We start from the raw sequence: 20,724 nt of genomic DNA on the forward strand, positions 1-20,724 counted from the left end.
CAGCAATTGTTAACCTTCTGACGAACTTGAAAAGAAATTTAATCCTTGGAAAACGACTTATACGTGACCGACCGTGACTCCGGGAAGTTTAACATTTTTTACTTGAAATAAGATTCCAGCGTCGATTGTTCGACGTTAGGGGTCGAAATAAAAGATCTCCACTGTTGCCGATGCAGAGCCAGCGCCTTCACTGTATGTCTGTCAGTCAGGATTTTCGTCGACAGTTATAATTTCTGTGGCTAGGTTTTTCTGCCACAAACTTTTAGGTCCGCTAACAAAAATCGGGTCCTTCCGTTTGAGCCCACGAAATTGACTTTTCGGCGTGCTGCCTTCAAACTTTCGGTGGTCTTCGAAGTTAATCTTCGATTGAATTCCCTTGCATTGCAAATGACGTGTCTTGTCCGCGTCTTCTTGTGAGATGAATCTGTCAATGAACGTGATAAGCCCCAAGAAGCTTTTTGTGTCCATCAAGTTATGCCGTGAGAAGGAAAAGTATATAGATAAATAAGATTTTTACCTCTGCTTTCGATATAGTTCTGCGAGCGTCCTTCATTGCCCTGTATTTCTCGTTTCCGATTTTTTTGAAATAAGAACGACTTGTTCGTTTGATGGTTAGGAATAGAATAACAAATTTTATTTTTTAACATGATTGTCATCGGTTATCACCGCTTACTACAACACTCCTCCTTAAGCGATGACACCCATAGCTTCTCGGTTCTTCTCCAGCTTCATTCGGGGTAACGGCTTCGTAAGACCATCTGCCACTTGATCGTCGGATGCCACATGTTCGATCTCCACAACTCGCCTATCCAGAAGATCTCGGATAAAGTGATGACGCAAATCGATGTGCTTGGTACGGGAGTTTGTTGCGCCATTCCGAGCAAAGGCAATCGTGCTCTGATTGTCACATCGAATAACCAGGGGACCACTTTCTTCGAATTGACCAGTAAGACCTTTCCACCAGGTTGCTTCCTGTACCGCTCCAGATAACGCCATGTACTCAGCTTCACAGGTTGAAAGTGCTACCGTCGTTTGGCGTTTACAACTCCACGAGATAGGACCACCTTGCAAAGTGAATATGTATCCACTCGTCGATTTCCTGTCATCTTGATCAGCCGCCCAATCTGCATCGCTGTAACCAGTAACCTCGGGACTGCCATCTTTTCGGTAGCTTATTTTCATTTTTGACGTTCCTCGAAGATAACGGAAAAGATGCTTGACTGCGTTCCAGTGTTGAATTCCAGGGTTGGAATTAAATCTGCTCAGTTGATTGACCGCGAATAAGATATCCGGTCGTGTACATTGGGCCAAGTACATTAAACTACCTACAGCTTCCTGATACGGTATTTCGGTCATCTTCTTCGCCTCATCGTCAGTTTTCGGTGCCATCGCCTTGGTCAGTCTTTCTCGAATGGGAACCTTCACCGGATTGCAACTCGCCATATTGAATCGTTTCAGCATCGCTTCTACGTAGCTTTCTTGGTCCAACGTTATCGCATCTTTGGTGTACTGGATCCGGATTCCAAGACAGTAACTGGCTGCACCCAAGTCTTTCATTCGGAAGTTATCGTTGAGGAAAGACTTCATTTTGTTCATCCACTCAGCATCATTCGAGAACAGCATAACGTCGTCGACATAGACCGCCACGAACATAATGTTTCCATCTTGGATGCGGTAGTAAACGCAGGAATCAAATTTGGCTTGGAACATCCCGAACTTCTTGAGCATCATGTCCAATTTGCGGTTCCAGACCCGACTTGACTGCTTCAACCCGTACAAGGCCTTATTCAGACGACAAACAAGCGATTTGGTCTGGTTCTCGAAGAGAGGGGGTTGCTGCATGTAAATTTCTTCATCGAGCTCTCCTTGCAGAAATGCAGTTATGGCGTCCATTTGCTGAATCTGCAATCCGTGCTTGACCGCCATCGCAAACAGATATCGCAGCGAACTGTGACGAACCACGGGTGAATACGTTTCGTTGTAGTCCACCCCCTTTCGCTGCGAAAATCCTTTGATCACCAGTCTTGCCTTGTACCGGTCCACGTTGCCATCGGAGTCCAGCTTCGTTTTGAAAACCCATTTACACGGAATTGCCTTTCGGTTCTTCGGAAGTTCCGCCATGGTCCAAGTTCCGTTGCTAACTAGAGCATCGTACTCCTTCTGCATTGCTGTTTTCCAACGATCGGCATCGTCACGAGCCAGAGCCTCTTGGTGGGTAAAAGGGTCATCGGAAATGGGTACAGTTGAATCGCCACGCTCGCCCAACATCTCGCTAACGTGAAGTGAGTTGAGTGGTGCCTCTCGTATTTCCGCCCTTTCCGGTGGATCGGTTTGTGTTTGCAAGTTCTGTGGGGAAGGAGAACACGGCAAGCCTTTGCAAGACACTAAAAAATCTTTATACTTGCCTGGAATTCTGTGCTCCCGACCGCTGCGCCTCAACGTCTGTGACCTAGACGGATATGAAACTTGTCGCGGTGGGAGCACGGTCACATCGGTTACGGTATCTGTGGATGAAGTACTGACATCACTCATGGCAGAATCAAAATCGTCGGCTTCACTCTCGGAATGAACCACATCAGGTGCGGAAGGATCTTCTAAAGAAGATACGGATGGCTCAGGTGGCGGGTCTTGAGTTGCTGACGAAAACATATTTTCTTCTAGCTCCAGTCGTATTATCGTTCGACCTGTGTCCTCCACCTTCGGATTCGTGCTACCTTCATCCAGGAAAATGACATCTCGGCTGCTAAAAACTTGTCTGTTCTTTGGATCGTACAGACGGTACCCTTTGGTTTCTTGATCAAAACCAATGAGAACGCATTTTCGAGACTTGGGATCCCACTTCTGCCTTTTGGGTTTCGGAATGTGCGCCATCGCCTGGGTACCAAAGATTCGAACATGGGATAGATTCGGCTTTCGACCAGACCAGCATTCCTCCGGAGTTAATTCGTGACCACGGGTTGGTGAGCGGTTAATAAGGTAAACCGCTGTCGACACTGCCTCGGCCCAGAACGGCTTACCCAGGTTACCTTCAAACAACAAACACCTGGCGCGTTCAACGATGGTTCTGTTGTTTCTCTCGGCCAATCCATTCTGTTGCGGCGTGTAATCGTTGGTAGTTTGATGTCGAATGCCACACCTAGCTAAGTAGTCGGAAAATCCTTTGTTAATATACTCACGACCGTTGTCCGTTCTAAGAATCTTCAGTTTCTTTCCTGTTTGCCTCTCGGACATCGAATGGAAAGTTTTGAAAGCCTTGAGTACCTCGTCTTGGGATTTCGTTCGAAGAAAATAGATGGATATTCGGCGTGATTTGTCATCCACGAAAGTAACGTAGTATCTGCTGCCTCCTATGGACGTTACTTCCATAGGACCACAGACATCTGAATGAACGACTTCAAGAAGATCGCCTGCTCTTGAACCTTGGTTTGGAAATTGGGGTCTGCTATGTTTTCCCATTGCGCAAACTGCACAATCGCACCAGTTCTTGTTGGACAAGTTAACACCTATTGCCAAGCCATCGGATAGTTTCTCAACCGCAGTTTTGTGTAGATGTCCCATGCGACGATGCCATATGTCCAAGCTTGATGTGGTGGTGGACACTAGAGCACTGAACGTTTCTTCATGTTGTTCCAACTTGAAAAGTTCATTGGCCCGCGTTCCAGTAGCTGCAACCTGACCGTCGCGGTTCAAAACCTTGCAACCAGCATCGTTGAAAACCACCGTGTAGCCCTTGCTGACAATCTTGTTGATCGAAAGAAGGTTTACCGTCAACTGCGGGATATACTGCACATCGTTTACGGGAATAGCATCTTCTTGACATCGAGGTTGTAACAAAGCAGTACCAGAGCCTTCGATCTGCATCGTTGCCTTATTCGCTGCTGTAACCGATCCTGAGGCGGGCTTGATGTTTTTGAGTAAATATTTGTTTCGGGTCATATGAACTGTTGCACCCGAATCAAAAAACCATTCGCTGTCGCTTGAGGATGTGAATGTCGACAATACGGTGCAAAACGCTTCAGCCTTCTTGTTGCTTCTGCATTCCTTGGCGATATGGCCATGTTGGCCACACTTCCTGCATTTTGGTCCTCTTGATGATGAATTTGTCAACTTCTGCTGTTTGCCGTGGAGTCCTTTTTTGCCTTTTGCCAGTAACGCTACATCCGCTGTTGGTACTTGAATTTCCTGCAACAGTTTTGTTTTGATGGCGTCTCCTGTAATTGCAACGCCGGAATTCTCCAAGGCCATGATCATCGGCCTGTATTCCTCGGGTAGACCACATAACAGCAGCGCACCAACCCATTCTTCAGAAATGGCAAAATTGATTCCATTTAGCTGATGGGCTGTCGATATAATTGTGTTGACATATTCCGGCATTGATGAGCAGCTCGCAAAATCCGTCTTGATTAGTTTCCGGAGTAAACCAATACGCCGTGCCAATCCGGTGTCATCGAACGCCTTTTCCAAATTCGCCCACACTTCTTTGGCCGTTGTAGCATTCTGGACGTGGACGTAATTTATCGGATCGAGCAAGAGGATAATCTTTGCCCGAGCTTTGCGGTTCTTGACTGGATCAACTGCTACATCAGACCCATCCGGTTTCACCTTCGGTTTAACGGCATCCCAGAGTTCTTCAAGTTCGAGGTAGGTTTGTACGGCAAATTTCCATGTTGCCCAGTTCTCTCTGCCTTGAAGTCGCTCTATGCCTGGAAGGTTTGAAATTCCGTGAGAAGCCATATCTTGAGGACAAAATCTTCTAAACGTAACGTGGGTCCATAACCTTTTGAAATAAGAACGACTTGTTCGTTTGATGGTTAGGAATAGAATAACAAATTTTATTTTTTAACATGATTGTCATCGGTTATCACCGCTTACTACAACAGATTTCCCATCCGTTTTTATGGTTTTCAAACATCTTCATTACCTTCTGGAGGTTTTGGTCATGTACTCTTTTTTCTCATGATGTCGTTCAAGTAATATTCGGTACCTTCACAATCTGACAAAATTAAAATTTGCATAACTCCTTGGAAGATATCCGAGGATTTTGTACGTCCAAATGGTAGTCGAAAACATCTGTAGCGCTTCACCAGCGAATTAAATCGAGCAATGGCTTGAACCTTCTGCCAGTGCAATATGGAAGAAGGCATTCTTCAAATCCAACCTGGCTGGTGGTGTTAGCATTAGTATTTTGCTAGCCATTATATCCTTGAAAGATGTAGGCTTTGGTCTTAAGTAGAATTTAGATCTTTTCAAAGAAACATGAAGTTTCACTAAGTTGCTAAGTGTGTGTGTTCGTTTTAAAAACCAAAGCTACAATTTTAATGCAATACAAAAATCACAGCCAGACACAATTTACCGCCCAAAATGACCCTTCAATGTGTATTAAAAAAAACTGGGATGTTTTGCCTCAATAGATTACACATTTGGCTCCCACTTTGTTTGACTGAACATGGAACAGAGCAAAAATAAAAGTATAATTTCCATACCCGGATAGCAAAGCAATGGCAAATTTTTCTTGTTCTCAAACCTTAACTATATCTCGTTTAGCTGTCGTTTTCTAGAAGCTTTGAATGCATAAAGATGTCATATTTTGCTATTGCTATGTTCAAAAATTTGGATTTTTATGCTCTCAAATCCTTCGGAAAACGAGATGTCGTTATGAGCTCTCAGTTCCAGCATAAAGTGGCATTCCCCCTTATTCTGCGCCGCGCGAAAGTTGACGATAGTCGAGTCGAGTCGGAGTCACGTGAGTCTTGTCATTTTATTCCCGAAGCCGATGTGACAGAGGTCCATGCCCAGCTGACTTCTAGATTAGGATAAGAACTCAAAAAGTTCATTCTCAAAGACGTTTCTCACCCAAAGCGACTACTGGAATCGGGTGACTCGACTATCGTCACCTCACGCGCGGCGCAGAATGAGGGGGGATCATCTTTGCTAAGCATATTTTTTAAAAATTTTGCTCTCATTTTTTTATGTGTGCCTCCTTATGCCAAGCAAAGTGAAAGCAAATTACGGTCTCTGGGGCATGATTGCAAAATTTGCTTTAATTTTCTTCGTCTGTTCGAGTTTGTATAGTGAGTGGGCTATAGTTTATATAACGTATTCGTTTTCGTTTAGTTGTGCACTTTTCGCTATTTTGTGTTCGTTTATGCGCTCAGTTTTTCACCGGTAGTGAACTGACCGCGGACGGTGGCAACCTCTGAAAATATCCAGTGAATCCAGTGTTGCTTGTGCCTTCACCAATACTATCGTGAATTTTGACAGGTGATCGTGCTTCCTGATGTAAACAAATTGTATGGAAGCGAATCAGCTGGTGATGAATTTTCCAAAGGACTGAAGCAACTGTCATATCACATACACTCAGAATAAAAACAACCCAAAATTAAGAACGCCCGGGCATCAAAACAAAGTTTAGGTGCTGTTCTTAATTTTGGGCTGCTGTCAACACCCCAAAATAAAAGTTCACAGCTTGAACTGACTGCCCCAAAAACTTATCGTTAGGAATTTGTTTCGTTTCTTGTCGCCATGCTGTTTAATTTTGCTAAAAACTTTTTTTCCAATGAAAAAGGAGCGAAAAATCGTTGGTAAGCTATTAAACAATTAGTACAGTCATTATATTAGTAAAAAGTGTAATTCAAAACAATTTATTTTAATTTCAGATACATCAGTTGTTGAAGTTTTGGAAGGATCAAAGGAAATTGTAGTAACGGATCAACAAATTGAGAGGGGATACCACAGAAATATGGAAAGCTAGGTGAGTGTAGAAAAATTTGTTAACAGAAGATTTGTGAGTAAGTTTCAACTTGCAGTTGAATGGACAATAGATTATTTTCTATATTTTATGTCATCAACAACCCAATAAATATAACGTTACTTTTGTACTTAATCATTCTATTGCACATTGATTCTAATATTTTTCTTCTTTATTTTCCATTCTCATTACAGAGCTGGAAAAAGTCACCACGGAAATTATAAATAAGACCCCAATAAAAAACAATGAACTAAAAACTATTTACAGTCATAATAAAAAAAAACTTCAAACAACGCATTTGTCTTTTTTTTAATGAATATATGTCCATTTGAAATGCTATGAGCAGCAAATAAATATCGTTTTCTCGTCAGAATGGCTTTCTCAATTTTGGGGTGTGAGAAAGAGCCCGATTCTCAAGTTTGGGAAAACCCCTCCGAACTTATTTTCGTCGGGAGCCAGTTTCATCCGATTTTGCGGCATTACAACTTGGTTTTGGGTTGTAGCCGCCTAGAGTGTACAAACCGACCGTACTGACTTTTTGGAACCAGAACGTCAGTTCCCCTTTGATTTCAATGGAATTTTGGAACCAAAACGTCAGTGCGGTACTGAAATGTCAGTTCGGAAATTTTCTTCTCTTTCAGCCCCTTGGAATTTTCACTGCTTGATGTTTACATTTGGCACTAAATATCGATGTCACGCACACTAACTATAATAAGCGACCATATAATTTATGCTCGTTTTTGGCCAGGACGGTGCAACACTATCGAGATGTGAAAACGAATACGGTATTGAAACATCATTCGTCTATTCCTTTAAACTAAATGAGTTACATTAGTAATGTTTAAGTTTATTTCATGCACTTTATTCCACATGCTTATTTACTATTTCAAGAACCAGAACGTTTAATCCAGTTGTCCACTAGATTCCGTTCAATATTGTATCAAACATTGTATCCAATCTCGTGCAATCTTCTATGCAAGTAGTCCGTTTTACAGATGAAGTCTCCACACTTGGCTGTGTTATTGTTTGTTGAATATCAAATTGATATTGTGCAATTCACTCGACTTGCATCCAACCGATAGTTCCCGAGTGTAATGATTTCTCAACAATTTTTGCTGAAAAATCGGCAATCGGTTTTCGGATTCCTGGACTTTCCAGTTTGCTGGAAAATCAGCAATCGCGTTGTCAAATTGGAGTCTGTTTGTTTTCGTACGCTGAAGCAAGGTGATACTCTATTTTACAAATTTTGGATATAGATCAATACAATTATTTTTATTTTCCTCTTTATTCTAGCAATCAGACATCAAGTCAAGCGTGAGTTTCCAGCAAATTTCCAGCAATATATATTACTGGAAAGATCAGCAAACTCAATTGCTGGAAAATCAGCAATTGAAAAAGCATTCAATGAATCCTACAAATGTTTGGTTTTAATTTACGAATAATTATATACTGCTTTATTTATTAGAATGTCTTTCCAAGATTATTTATTTCTTTACGGTTCTGTCCTGGATGTTGCCGGGGCCCTCCAGCGACTGCGTCCGGTCATCCTCCAGTCAAGATAACGAACTGATTACACTCTGTTAAATAACAACAAATCGTTAGCTTTATTGTTAACACTTGTTAATCATAACAGCTGAAACATCGAAAGCATCTACTGACCAAACATTTCGCCGAATTTGAGGCATTTACTTTTAACTCAGTTGAATTTTACCTTAAAAAATAAACAAGTCCCAAATCTGACAGATCGATTGCTGGAAAATTTCCAGCAAACAAATACAAGTGCTGGAAAAACCAGCAAAACGAATCATGTGTGCTGGTTACCAGCAAAAATTTAGATTGCTGAACGTTTCCAGCATTTTTTTTTCTGAAAATCGAATCAAAATTTACTGTGTGTCTATGACCAGCTTATATGCTTAAGATTTACTAAAATGGTTGAAATTGCGCATTTAAAATTTCTGAACTAACCATATTTGTAGTTCTGCAGCAAACACATAAAATGGTTCGTTTTCAACCATAAATGGTTAAATACTAGTGTGCAGTTGCTGAAGTGCTTGCCAAGTTCAGATACCATCTCTTTTCTAGTGCAGTGTGTGGATTTGAAACGAAATGGGAAAAAGTGATATTTACCAACAAAAGACGTAGTAGCACTTCGTAGACGGAGGTTTTTTATTTATTCAAAAAAAATGGGCATTCGGCACCTGGAAACATTTGTTCGCAGAGAAGTCCGTGGCGGTGTGTATAAAGTGAATATGGAACGGGAAATAAGGTTAGTTGATATAACGCATGAAGCGGAACAATGTAACGCGATTACATGCAACGTGAATGTACCGCTCGGTGCAATGCTGCCTGTGTTCCATACAGGATTCTATTGTTTTCTCGTCGAATTATTCAATCAAGATAGTTTCATTCATTTCAATCGTTACCTTGCCCCTGTTCGTTTAAATATTTGTGTTGTGTTGATGTCATATTAAGTACATCATTTATCATACTATATCATCCGCAGATCGTACGCCGAAGCTCATAATGGAATGAAACCGATCATCGTGTTTGATCTTATGGCGCTCTACCGACCTTTTACCTTTGCCGATTTGCCTGGTTTTCTGTGCGGAATTCGCTTCAACTGGTCATATCGGTACATGGAACGTTTTTTTCAGCGTCTCAAAGAGGCTGGTGCTGAGTTGGTCTTCTTTTACGATGGCCCAGTTCAGGAGATGAAATATGACACCTGGATACAAAGACAGGATGAAAAATATGCCAAAATGATAGAGATATTCGACAGCATTGACCAACAAATAAGTGTCAAAGAAATTTTGAAAAGATTTGGTGCACGTCTTCCCAGTTGTACTTTTCTCCCATTAGTAAAACTGGCCAAGAAACATGGAAATGTTCACGTTACGTTCTCACAGGAATGTGATCAGGCGTTGGCCATATACGCTAGTCAAGTGAAGGCATTAGCAATCGTTTCGAACGATACTGATTTCTTGATATTTAAAGGGTTCTGGCGTTACTGGTCTTCGGATATCAATTTTGAAACATTAACTACGTACGAATATAATCGCCCGCTAGTGGTTAGAACGTTGGGTTTGACTTTTTATCAAATGAGACTGTTAGCTACACTAGGCGGAAATGATATCGTTCACTACGAAGAAGTTTTAGAGTTCCATCAGAAAATCGCTCCAAATTACAAGAAATTTCATGCTATAGCACAATTTGTGAGGGATCGGAACTATCAACTGAACAACTACAAGGACCCATCCGTTTTTCGAACATTACTTGATGATGTCTTTGACAGACAACAATTAAATGAGGATTTAATCAAACGGTTTCGTCAAAGCTTAGATTTCTACGATACAGTAAGTTGAGTTTAAAAAATTTACCATTCGATATCAACATCTTAAAACACTTTGGTTTTCAGGAAAGCCCTCCTCCATGCATAAATCCTTCGAATGATGCTATTATAAACTTGTTACTGCAGGAGGAAAATACGTTTGCCTATCAAATTATGACAAACCATCCGTACAACGTGACTACATTCTTCACCGATATGCGGGACACAAATGTTGGAGGACGATTTGTCGACCTAGTGATTCCCATACACGCGCGGAAAGCGGGTATAATAATTTATCACCGTCAAGCAGAGAGAGATAATACAATCAAACTAGTAGCTAAATTATCACACAACGCATCTCACTCCTTACAAACGGTCCCCATACAATTTCCAGACAGAATAACAGTTCCACCATTACTTGATTTGTACTCGAAACGAGATGATATTCAAAAAAGTCTGGTCAACACTAAGTGGCAGTTGTTCAGTTGGATATGCTCCGATAGACTGGACCCAAGTCTACTAACACCAATTCCGGATGTACTTCGTCCGACAGTTGTTGCCTTGTTTTACCTTATGGAGAAAAATATAATTCAACTTTTCGAGGCAGATCTGTTGCTACAGATAAGCTACGACGTTACTTTTAAAACGTATGATATTGACGAGGTGCAATATCCTGATGTTCTGGAAGAACGGCCATTTCGATTGACATTTTTGTGGTGCAAAATCTACTCATATTTTTCAAAAGCTCTAAGAGTGGTAGGATTAAACAACGAAAACCCTTTGACTCCTTTCGATGGGGTACTATTTCACTCTCTGTACGGTAGCTGGCAGAAACAAACTAAACTTTCCGAGCAGGTTAAACCGTGGAGAATCTACGAACGTTTGTTTTTAGCGACCTCCAGTTGAGCAACATCGCCAATACATCTATTTGCCGGCAACGGAAGATAAAATTGAAGGTGCTTCAAAAACGAATGTGGCCATTTGATAAACAATTCATTTGTGAAAAAATCTTCTAGTAATATGGGCTCCCCTTCTACCCAAAACCCCCTTTCTCCAGATACAGATTCAATATATGTTTGTTTTTTATTTAAACTTTCGTAAAAGAAAAATAGGAAGTGTGATGTTCAAGCATGTTATAATTTGTGATAAATAATAAAAAAAAAATTTAGGACCTAACCGGAAGCGTTTTATTTATCTTTCTGATTGAAGCATACTTATACAAAAAACGATCATTTACCTTATTCTTTGAATAGAGCATGTTCGGGTGAATTTTTATTCGAACTTGGTCTCAATTATGAAAATTATGAACATCTCAGAGAAACATCAAAGGTCTAACGTTTTAAGTAATCGATGAGTATGATACACTGATTCTAAGTTATTAATCGGAAAATTGGCTGGTGACATCATTCTCTTCAGTGACCCGGAACTATAGGGTTTCTTCTTCTTCTTCTTTTACCAACACAGCCAAAACATGTAAGCATCCTGGAAAATGTAAAGACTTGCGTCCTTCATTTTTCTTTTCAACATTATCTCTGATACTTACATAAAACATGCATTGCAGATATACTACGCACGGCCAACCATGTGGTAAATACCGCAAAAGATACTGGAAAAAAGCGAGGAATAAAGCGTGGAGTTCTCTACCAAACGCTTCATATGGTAAATGATCCTATACTTACAACATAATTTGAAAATTGCTACAAGAATCTCGATACATTGTGTAAGAAAATTATACAATAAAAACGTTTAAAGTAGTAGAAAAGGTTGGATCTCAGCAAAAAGACTTTGTTGTTTTCAACTAGAAATGTCTTATTCTGTAGTCTGGACCGACTGAAATTTAGACATCAGTGATTTAGATTCCTTCTGAACTTCCTCAACCAGGTGCATGCTGGAACAAATCACACATCACTCCGGGAAGTTCCTCCGATCATTTATTCAATCATTCTCACTTTTTTATTTCTAAAATTTCTAGTTTAACTTTAAATTAATTTAAAAAAAATTATGGACGAAAACAAAAACGCGTGCTTTGCCCAAAAGTCATGGCTTACACCTCCCGGAACAATAGGATTTCTTTCAATAAAAAATTGAAACCATCTGACATTTAAGTGTCTTAGCTGCATGTATTGTCTATTTCGATATGTTAATCACAGAGTGGGAAGGAATAAATTAGAATAATAAAAAAAAAAAACAAAATCAGTCAATACTTTCAAAGATTCTTCAAAAGTTCAAAATCGTCACGTACCCAGTTCTTCGTCGGCTTGGCTTAAAGTCCTCAGGGCAATATTCTCTCCGGGAGTGGAAAACCTTTGCCTCCTCCGGAACCCACCTGATTTAAAGCAAACCGTTCGAAATAAGCACATGATCAAACAACTGGTTCCCAGAAGGCTTGCAATGATAGTTACCAGTGTTAGAGAACTGGCGTACAGCGTATCGGAAATGGCTGTTGAATCGATCGTTGACTGACTTACTGAGGACGATCGGACAAGGGATCGTTTCAGTTTAAACTTATGCACTTTGGTTGGTAGCAGCTCTGCTACGTAGATATCATCCCCGCTTGGGCTGACGGCCAACTCGTGGGGATTGTTGAACGCCCCCGGTTGGCTGGGGCTATTTGGATGAAACTTCGCTACCACTTCGTTATGGTTCATAGAAAGTAGGAATCCAGTTACCGGGACCGGAAGGGTTCCCAAAGGTGGTCCATTAATCACGTAGAACATCCCCCCATCCAAAGGCACATACTTCACGCTGAAAAGTCGATGACCTATTTCCGGACTGCTGTACATCGAGTGAAACGTACCGTTCGTAGCATGGAAGCACTGTATTCGACCCTGTTCACGATCAGCCACGCACAGCAAACCTTTATCTGCCGCATAGGTCAAGGCGTGTGGAATGGCGAAGAAACTTTCCGGCACCGGTCCGTCGGGCATCAGGAAGGTCCGGGTCAATACGAAAGAATTCTTGCCCCAACTCATCAACAAGGTACCATCGGAAGCGTACTTCATCACCCGACCATTGCAGTAACCATCGGCGACGAAAAAGTCTCCACTGTCCAGCACCGCGACCGAGGTGGGTTTACAGAAATGGTGTCGATCGCTGCCCGGCTCGAAGCGGATCCCCAGGGTTAGCGAGGGTTCGGTCGTGGACAGTTTTGGGTTGAATTTGAACACCTGATGCATGGCGACATCCGTTAGCCAGAAGTTGTCGTGACGATCGATCGTCAATCCGTGGGGCATGTAGAATCTAAAAAAATAGGAAGAATGATAAAAAAATGACCTAAATGACATAAACACAAAAATCAAGAAATGTAACAAGGAAAGAAAATAGATTTTGTTTAATTTAATTTATTTTATAAGAGAGGCTTGCTTGGTAGATTCGCCTCTTTAAGAAAATAGAAAATTACAAAATAAAGAAAAAATAAGAAATTAAACAAATATACCTACAAAAATGGCAATCGACAAAATAATTGGCAATTGTAACAAAAATATCAAGATTATGAAAATAATAAAAATTGGATTACCTTAAAAACAATAAAAATGCAAAACTGACCCAAAATTGATAAAATGTTGAAAAATGCCGAAGTCTACCTAAATAGACTTAAAGCTCTGTGCTTAAAGTACAAACTGTAGAAAATTCCAGATACATGTACAAATGAAAAAAAAAAAACGAAACATTTCATCGAAAAAAAAATGGTTAAAACTTCATAAATGATAAAGGTAAATAATAAAATTCAAAGACTAAAATGGAAATGTTCATAAGAATTAAAATGATGAATATGAAAAATACTCAAAGATAAAAATTAAAAATATGAGAAACTGAAAAATTAAAAAAAACACAAAAATATTTAAAAAAAAACAAAAAAAAAATTTAAAGATCACAGAATTACAAAATTTTCAAAAATTACCACAGTGACAAAAACAAATAACAAAAATGAAAAGTTACAAAATATGTACCAATAATATTAATCTATACTTATGCCATTTATAAAAAAAAATAAAATGACAATAGGGCTCTTGCTAGACATACATGCAAGAGGTCACACGTTAAGAAATTTTTGTTAACAATTTCATCTTCAAAAGTTGATTTTTTCTAAAATCTATGCGATTTGTGTCTAGGAAACAGTCAGTGAGTATATACTTTCAATAATCTTCTTTCAAATAGAACTATTATTTTGATTCTTCATTGATCATCATTGAGGAACCGAGCAGAATAAAGTTTCAAAAAATCAAATTAATGTTACTTAGAGCTCTTGAAATGAACCCTGTAGATTCTGATCCACCTGTAACGAGTTTTCTAATAAAAAAAAAATATTTGTTGTGTTTCAAATTTATAACAAAATATTAATTTTTACAGGACAGTAAACATGAAAGCTGTAAAAAAATTTACACGTTAAAGTGAACAGATACAAATGTGAATTGCATTATTTTTCTTATGGCGTTACTTCATAAGAGAATCTTATGTTCTACATAATAGGATTTTTCTGAGTGCATGCTTCTTAAATATAGGTAATTCGTATTTTGAGGGCCTCAATGTATTTTATTCAAGGTTCAGCATTCAAATCTGCATGGGACATAAAAAGTTTATCATTGAAGAACGCAAATAAGTTCTAAAAGACAAATCAATTTACGATCACCTTGTTTTGTTTTCTTATTATAAGAATAATTATAATAGACCATGTAAAAAATAGACATCCAAAGTTCTATTTTTTTGTAAAAACCTCAAAATTGTATTGACTTATTGTGATAATTAAATACTTTTAAATTTCATTCTCAAACTCAGCAACAGGTTGACAAACATGTGCTCGCTAAATCTCAGAGGCTGGCTTTATCGCTACAAGAAATGAAGGTCAGCTCTGTTACGAAGTAGGAAATTTTACATCACACGATGATTCAATACTCACAAGTTAGCACCCCATTCCTTAATCAACCCTCCGGTGTCACCGTTGAAGGTCAGCAGCGTCGATTCTTGGATCGGACCACTCTGGACCTGAAGATACCGATTACCCTCATCAAAGGTGCTGATATCCCAAACGTGTGAGCCCCTATGGAAGATCACCACGCCGCCACCAGAATCGAAAGCAACAGCCGAAACGGAACCCAACGCTCGGTTCATCTGTCGAGGCCACTCCGGATGGTACTCGTACTCTGTGTTGAGCAAACAAAATATTTTCAGTACATATTTGAATGAGGCCATCGAAGTGACGGAACTAATTACCATATTTACCACTCGGGTGATTTGTTCCACTTGGATTCCCTGGAACGGGACCGCGCTGAAAGATCAATTTGAGCTATTTAGTAGAATCAACCAGTACAATTTGTCACATGAAACTACCTCAGATCGCTGTCCATTGGCGACCGGACCTATGATGATCCATATTATAACTGTAAATATTACTTGATGGAGCTGACTCGCGCCGCAATGTAACCGTAGCCATCGGATGAGCATAGCTATGATCGATGATCAATATCGCGGACTAGGAGCCACGTAGAATTACCTGCTGAAGCACCCCACCCTAATAGACTCCAGTTTAGGGGGAACAATTATTAAACTGTATCGTTCAGCACAGAAGTTTACACAGCTTGTTGTCGGCATCGATATTTTTTGCCCCGAATGCGTCGCTACAGAACATCATCGCTGATAAGAACCATTAGTTACTATACTAGTCGTCGCGAAAACAAGTAAACCTGAATGCCATTATTGAGCAAGTATCTAGGAAAATGTCCAAAGAAAACAGTCGATTTCACTTTACCGATTAACAAAGGTAGTACGGGTTCTCTGATGACTGAACGAACGAACGAACGAAAAAAATGTTTTGTCTTCAACCACTAGTCTATGGAAGAGGTGAGAAATGAACACCTTTACCTGGATGGTTTCTCTCTCGCCGTGCCGTCTAGGTTGCAATGAATAACTGTGTTGATCTTTTTTCTGTCTTCTAAACATGATCGTGATCGTACTACCTATGAAACGTAGCTCGATCGCTTTATGAAACATTTTACCGGTTACTTTTTGTATCCTGGATTGTTTACCTGTATAGGATACGAGGACATGAAGAAATAAATTACCAATTATGTCCTATGTATCTATAGATATTAGCTGGATGATCTCCACATGGAAAAGTGAGACATCGTTATTATTGAAGAGCAACAGGCTTCAAAACGCAATTTAGAACGACGATCAGGAATATCCCGAACACATTTTGCGCCTGTTTTTATTGATCGGTTATAGTCGTAAAAGTGAAAGCTAAAATTTAAACAGACCTCTTTCGGAGTTGGCAGGTTCTAGAACGATTCTAGAACGGGTCAAATTGACACGCGGGACAAACCCAAAAAAGACGAGATAGACAAAATAAGAAAGGTAAAAAAGACAAAAAGACAAAAAAAAATCAAAAAACCACAAAAAGGCAAAAAAAAAACAAAAAAGAAAAAAACTACAAAAAAGAAAAGACAAAAACGACTAAAAAGACAAAAAAGACCAAATAGACAAAAAAGACAAAAAAGACAAAAAAGACAAAAAAGACAAAAAAGACAAAAAAGACAAAAAAGACAAAAAAGACAAAAAAGACAAAAAAGACAAAAAAGACAAAAAAGACAAAAAAGACAAAAAAGACAAAAAAGACAAAAAAGACAAAAAAGACAAAAAAGACAAAAAAGACAAAAAAGACAAAAAAGACAAAAAAGACAAAAAAGACAAAAAAGACAAAAAAGACAAAAAAGACAAAAAAGACAAAAAAGACAAAAAAGACAAAAAAGACAAAAAAGACAAAAAAGACAAAAAAGACAAAAAAGACAAAAAAGACAAAAAAGACAAAAAAGACAAAAAAGACAAAAAAGACAAAAATGACAAAATAGACAATACAGACTAAAAGACTAAAAAGTCAAAAAAGTCATATATAGACTAAAAAGGCTAGAAAGACAAAAAAGACTAAAAAGACTCAAGAAGATTAAAAAGACAAAAATGACAAATAGACTTAAAACACTTAAAAGACAATAAAGACTTAAAACACTAACAAGACAAAAAAGACAATAAACACAGAAAAGACAGAAAGACATCCCGCATAAATCATGTCAAGAATGTCGAAATTTCAAAAAATTCTAAACTTGGGGGGGAGAACGGAAAAATAAAAATAAAAAATATAAATGATGACATGTATTAAATATATAAAAAAAAATGATAAAACTAACGAGTTTATGAAATGATCTCAGAATTTGAGTATGAATCTCGCGTCGCAGCATAAAATAAAATTACAAATCCAAGCCACACTAATAAGTACAGCATGGCATGGGGTTTGTTTACCAAAAATCAGCTGATTGTTTACATCCCTTTTTTCAACGGCTCATTATAGCCGCGTACTATTGACATAATGAGCGAAAAATCGGAAGTTTTAATAGCTTCTTTAAAGTGCAAAATTAGTGATTCTATTAAAGTGATTGATGAATACCACCGGCTGATTGATTCCTACGTTTTGGTAAATATGAAATTTGTTATTTACATGAAGTTGGGGAGTAAATTATGGACATTTTAAATTTTACAAAACAGGACTTCTATGTCGACGACCACTGGGATCTGCTTCCACCTAGTTGGCAATCTTGCTTGGAAAACTTGGACGTTAGGAGGCTGAAAGATCTGCTAAGCGATGATCCGGACAGTAGGTGTGAAACCCTGTGGCCCCTGTCTATGTTGGCCGTACGGGTACTTTTTCAAAAGCTATGCCTTTCGAGGAAACTTGCTGCTCCAAACGTAGCCGAAGATTCGGAGGACAATTTGAAATTGACCAATTTTAGAGTCAATCGAAACCTTTTCAATAAATCGGTTAAACTGAAGAAGCGTCACGAAATCGAACAGTTCAGTGAGCAATGTTGGAAAACAGGAACCAGCACTGAGGTGCGTTATCTTGTCGATATCGGATCCGGTCAAGGGAACCTGGCACGTGCTTTGGCTTATGGATTTGATTTCGAGGTGTGCTGTATTGAGCAGGACGAGAAGCTTGTTGAAACTGCGCGGTAAAATTTGTACATTTTCTTTTTAAAATTTAAACCTAATGTTTTTTTTCTAGACAAAAAGACGAAGAGCTAGCTTCGAAAATGAAAAAACAATTCAAGGTAGAACCATCACATCACCCAATTCACCTTACCAGGAAAGTAAACCTTGAAGATATTGATCCTGGCCAATTCGTCGCCATGATTAAGGATAGTTTCAACGTGGAGAAAGATGCTCAGTTTAGTTTCGGTCTGATTGGGTTACACCCTTGCGGAGACCTTGCCGTTTCATTGACCAAATTGTTTTTGTCCTGCCCGGAAGCTAAATTTATAAAACTAGTTTGCTGCTGTTACATGAAACTGACCACAGAAAAAGACAAACGGCAGAACTACGGTTTTCCGTTGAGTTCCTTTAGCAGACAATCGAATCTGCATCTGAGTTATGAGGCCAGAGAAATCGCTTGTCATGCAATCGAACAGTATCGAAGTAAATTGGACGCCGATGACTTCCAAGAACTGAAAGTTCACGCCTTTCGGGCGGCCACCGAGCGAGTCATCGTTAAACTTTACCCTCATTTGAAACATTCCGGCCTTAGGAGCACCAAAGTTACCAATTTGAGCTTCCAGCAATATTGTGATCGAGCAACCAGTGGTCTTGGGTTTGAGCTACCCGTCGAGGAGTTGAATTCGCAGGTGGTTCTGAGCGATCTACGTCACTGGGAACGGGTGGTGAAATTCTACACCCTTCGCTTGATGTTTGCCCCACTGATCGAATCGGTGATACTGTACGATCGATGGCTGTATCTACTCGAGCAAGGTAACGACATTTAAATATTTTTCAACGTCCGTGGTTTAATTCATTTTTCTTTTTTTTAGGAATTCACGCGGATATTAAAGTGGTTTTTGATCCCGTTTTTTCACCGCGGAATCATGCCGTGACGGGTTGTAAATAAGCTTTATACTATCGAATATATTGTACTCCTTTTTTGTGTTCAAAGACTATTTGTATGTAGAGAAATTTGCCCGTTTAGATGAAAAGCTTAACTTTTTTTTTAAAATCTCGTTTATTTGGAACTGCTCGGACCTTTAGTTTAACGGAGCCAAGATCAAGATTTTGTTTTTACAATCAAAATCTTAGAAAAAAGTTTAACTTGAAACAGATAATCCAAATCAGAAATCGAATAAAATAATCTCAAATCTTAAAAATTAAAACGAAATTTAACGTCTGAAATCTGAACCTGAAAAAAAACTTAAAATCTGAATTTGAAATTCGGATCTGAATCTTCAATCTGAACCTGAAATTAAAACCGAAATTTTATATCTCAACCATCTGAATCAGAATTCTGCCATCTGAATAAGAAATCTGAATTTGAAGTCTGAAATTGAAATCTGAATTTGATATCTGGTTCTGAAATCAAAATGTGGAATCTGGATCTGTTACTGAAATTGGAATCTGAAAAATGAATCTGTATCTGAAATCTGATTACGAAATCTGTATTTTTTTTTCTTTTTTATAGGAATTTAAACCATTATTCCTCGTGAAATCTGTATCTGAATAAGAAATCTGAATCTGAAATCTGAAGTCTAAATTTTAAATCTGAATTTGAATCCTAAATCTGAAATCTAAATCTGATATCTGGTGCTGAAAATTTCAGTTTTAGTCTTTTAAAAAAATTAAAGAAAAAATCTTAAATCTTAATTTGAATGTGAAATCAAATCTAAAATTTGAATAAGAATTTTTAAAATCTGGTTTCAACTTTGTAATATTTAAAAGGTTCGAATTGTTTCGACAGCCACTGTTAAATTTTTAAAAACTTTAAAGCACCCCTCGTTTACGCAACATAAATTCTCTTCCACACGCGGCGTCACGCGTGAGAGAGCAACATGTGCTCAGTCACTCATCGCTCCCCGAAAGCATGCAAATTTGCATAAAACTGAAACATAAACGTCATCAAATCACTCGCTCGGGTCGCGTATTCGTATATCATTTGTGGTGTGCTGTGAAGTGAACTGAACTTGCTCGATTGGAACTTGGTGGAAGTGCTGGTATTTTGCGTATTACATTTGTACGTACGGGATCGAAACAAAACCACCACGTTTGAAAACTCGCGGGGAACGAAAATCAAAAGTTAGCTTCTTGTGTTGGTTGATAGTGGTGGTTTCGCGGCGGCTGAAATCGCAGGATTTTTTCGCATTCTCTCGCCAATATCTGACACGGAACGCGGTTCGCAAAAGTTGGCTCCCAACCCAACAACAATCGTCTTCGTCGTCGTCTGGTCCGAGAGTGTGCGGCGGTAAGTGGAAAAAGTTTTTGTGATTAAAAAATCAACAGCAGCAATAGCGAGTAGGAGTTCGACGGAAATATCGGAACGTCAGATTGTGGGAAACCCGAAAATTCCACCACAAACGGATCGGATTTGTTCCGTGAAATTCTACAGTGCCCAGGTTCTCTCTGTTTTTGCTGGCGAGGATCAATTGCTGCGTGTGTTGTCAAGTGAACCTTTCTCTGAGCGGATTGGTGTAGGTTTGTCCGTCTAGTCAAGTGGGTTGGCCAGTTTCGGTCCACAGAACTCGATCGTCATCATCCGGTGCCCGGGAGTCCTAGAGTTGGTGAGAACCGTTCGTGATTTGTCCCCAGTTAAGAGATTAACAGTGGGAATTAACAGCAATAAATC

The 20,724-nt window shown here is 39.2% G+C and overlaps 4 protein-coding genes across 6 annotated transcripts in view; 3 read left to right on the forward strand and 1 right to left on the reverse strand.

Annotated features, from left to right (window-relative positions):
* Positions 1–8,892: 8,892 nt before the first annotated feature.
* On the forward strand, positions 8,893–13,571 carry LOC129755755 (uncharacterized). The gene is made up of 3 exons (XM_055752382.1): positions 8,893–9,014; positions 9,252–10,101; positions 10,164–13,571. Exons 1-3 carry the CDS (start codon positions 8,932–8,934, stop codon positions 10,980–10,982), a joined length of 1,752 nt encoding a protein of 583 aa, XP_055608357.1. The 5' UTR covers positions 8,893–8,931; the 3' UTR covers positions 10,983–13,571.
* LOC129755756 (peptidyl-alpha-hydroxyglycine alpha-amidating lyase 1) lies at positions 12,177–15,971 on the reverse strand. 3 transcript variants are annotated; one of them, XM_055752385.1, is made up of 6 exons: positions 15,405–15,971; positions 15,288–15,342; positions 14,974–15,217; positions 12,479–13,316; positions 12,319–12,402; positions 12,177–12,203 (listed from the first exon to the last, which is right to left on the reverse strand). In XM_055752385.1, exons 1-5 carry the CDS (start codon positions 15,516–15,518, stop codon positions 12,349–12,351), a joined length of 1,305 nt encoding a protein of 434 aa, XP_055608360.1. In that variant the 5' UTR covers positions 15,519–15,971; the 3' UTR covers positions 12,177–12,203; positions 12,319–12,348. The 3 variants fall into 3 exon arrangements, with proteins under 3 accessions (XP_055608360.1, XP_055608359.1, XP_055608358.1); XM_055752384.1 differs by having other exon boundaries at positions 12,177–12,402; XM_055752383.1 differs by having other exon boundaries at positions 12,177–13,316; positions 15,405–15,969.
* Positions 15,972–17,251: 1,280 nt separating this feature from the next.
* LOC129756401 (methyltransferase-like protein 25B) lies at positions 17,252–19,027 on the forward strand. Its single transcript, XM_055753262.1, has 4 exons — positions 17,252–17,538; positions 17,610–18,073; positions 18,127–18,866; positions 18,926–19,027. Exons 1-4 carry the CDS (start codon positions 17,434–17,436, stop codon positions 19,000–19,002), a joined length of 1,386 nt encoding a protein of 461 aa, XP_055609237.1. The 5' UTR covers positions 17,252–17,433; the 3' UTR covers positions 19,003–19,027.
* A 906-nt stretch (positions 19,028–19,933) lies between these two features.
* Positions 19,934–20,724, forward strand: part of LOC129751307 (myocyte-specific enhancer factor 2) — a 225,004-nt gene continuing 224,213 nt past the window's right edge. The window contains exon 1 of the mRNA XM_055746727.1: positions 19,934–20,659. The gene's annotated coding sequence lies outside the window, so the exon portion shown is untranslated. The remainder of the gene's footprint in view (positions 20,660–20,724) is intronic.

The sequence above is a fragment of the Uranotaenia lowii genome, chromosome 3 (genome assembly GCF_029784155.1).
Source record: "Uranotaenia lowii strain MFRU-FL chromosome 3, ASM2978415v1, whole genome shotgun sequence".
Lineage (NCBI taxonomy): Eukaryota > Metazoa > Arthropoda > Insecta > Diptera > Culicidae > Uranotaenia > Uranotaenia lowii.

Excerpts from the sequence above, each read along its gene's own strand:
- LOC129756401 (XM_055753262.1), top strand. The coding sequence starts at position 17,434 with ATGAGCGAAAAATCGGAAGTTTTAATAGCTTCTTTAAAGTGCAAAATT. Across the intron at positions 17,539-17,609 it reads TGATTGATTCCTACGTTTTG|GACTTCTATGTCGACGACCA; the intron begins GTAAATATGAAA and ends TTTACAAAACAG. Across the intron at positions 18,867-18,925 it reads GCTGTATCTACTCGAGCAAG|GAATTCACGCGGATATTAAA; the intron begins GTAACGACATTT and ends TCTTTTTTTTAG.
- LOC129755756 (XM_055752383.1), bottom strand. The coding sequence starts at position 15,518 with ATGCTCATCCGATGGCTACGGTTACATTGCGGCGCGAGTCAGCTCCAT. Across the intron at positions 15,218-15,287 it reads TCACCCGAGTGGTAAATATG|AGTACGAGTACCATCCGGAG; the intron begins GTAATTAGTTCC and ends TGCTCAACACAG. Across the intron at positions 13,317-14,973 it reads AAGGAATGGGGTGCTAACTT|ATTCTACATGCCCCACGGAT; the intron begins GTGAGTATTGAA and ends CTATTTTTTTAG.
- LOC129755755 (XM_055752382.1), top strand. The coding sequence starts at position 8,932 with ATGGGCATTCGGCACCTGGAAACATTTGTTCGCAGAGAAGTCCGTGGC. Across the intron at positions 9,015-9,251 it reads AATATGGAACGGGAAATAAG|ATCGTACGCCGAAGCTCATA; the intron begins GTTAGTTGATAT and ends TATCATCCGCAG. Across the intron at positions 10,102-10,163 it reads GCTTAGATTTCTACGATACA|GAAAGCCCTCCTCCATGCAT; the intron begins GTAAGTTGAGTT and ends TTTGGTTTTCAG.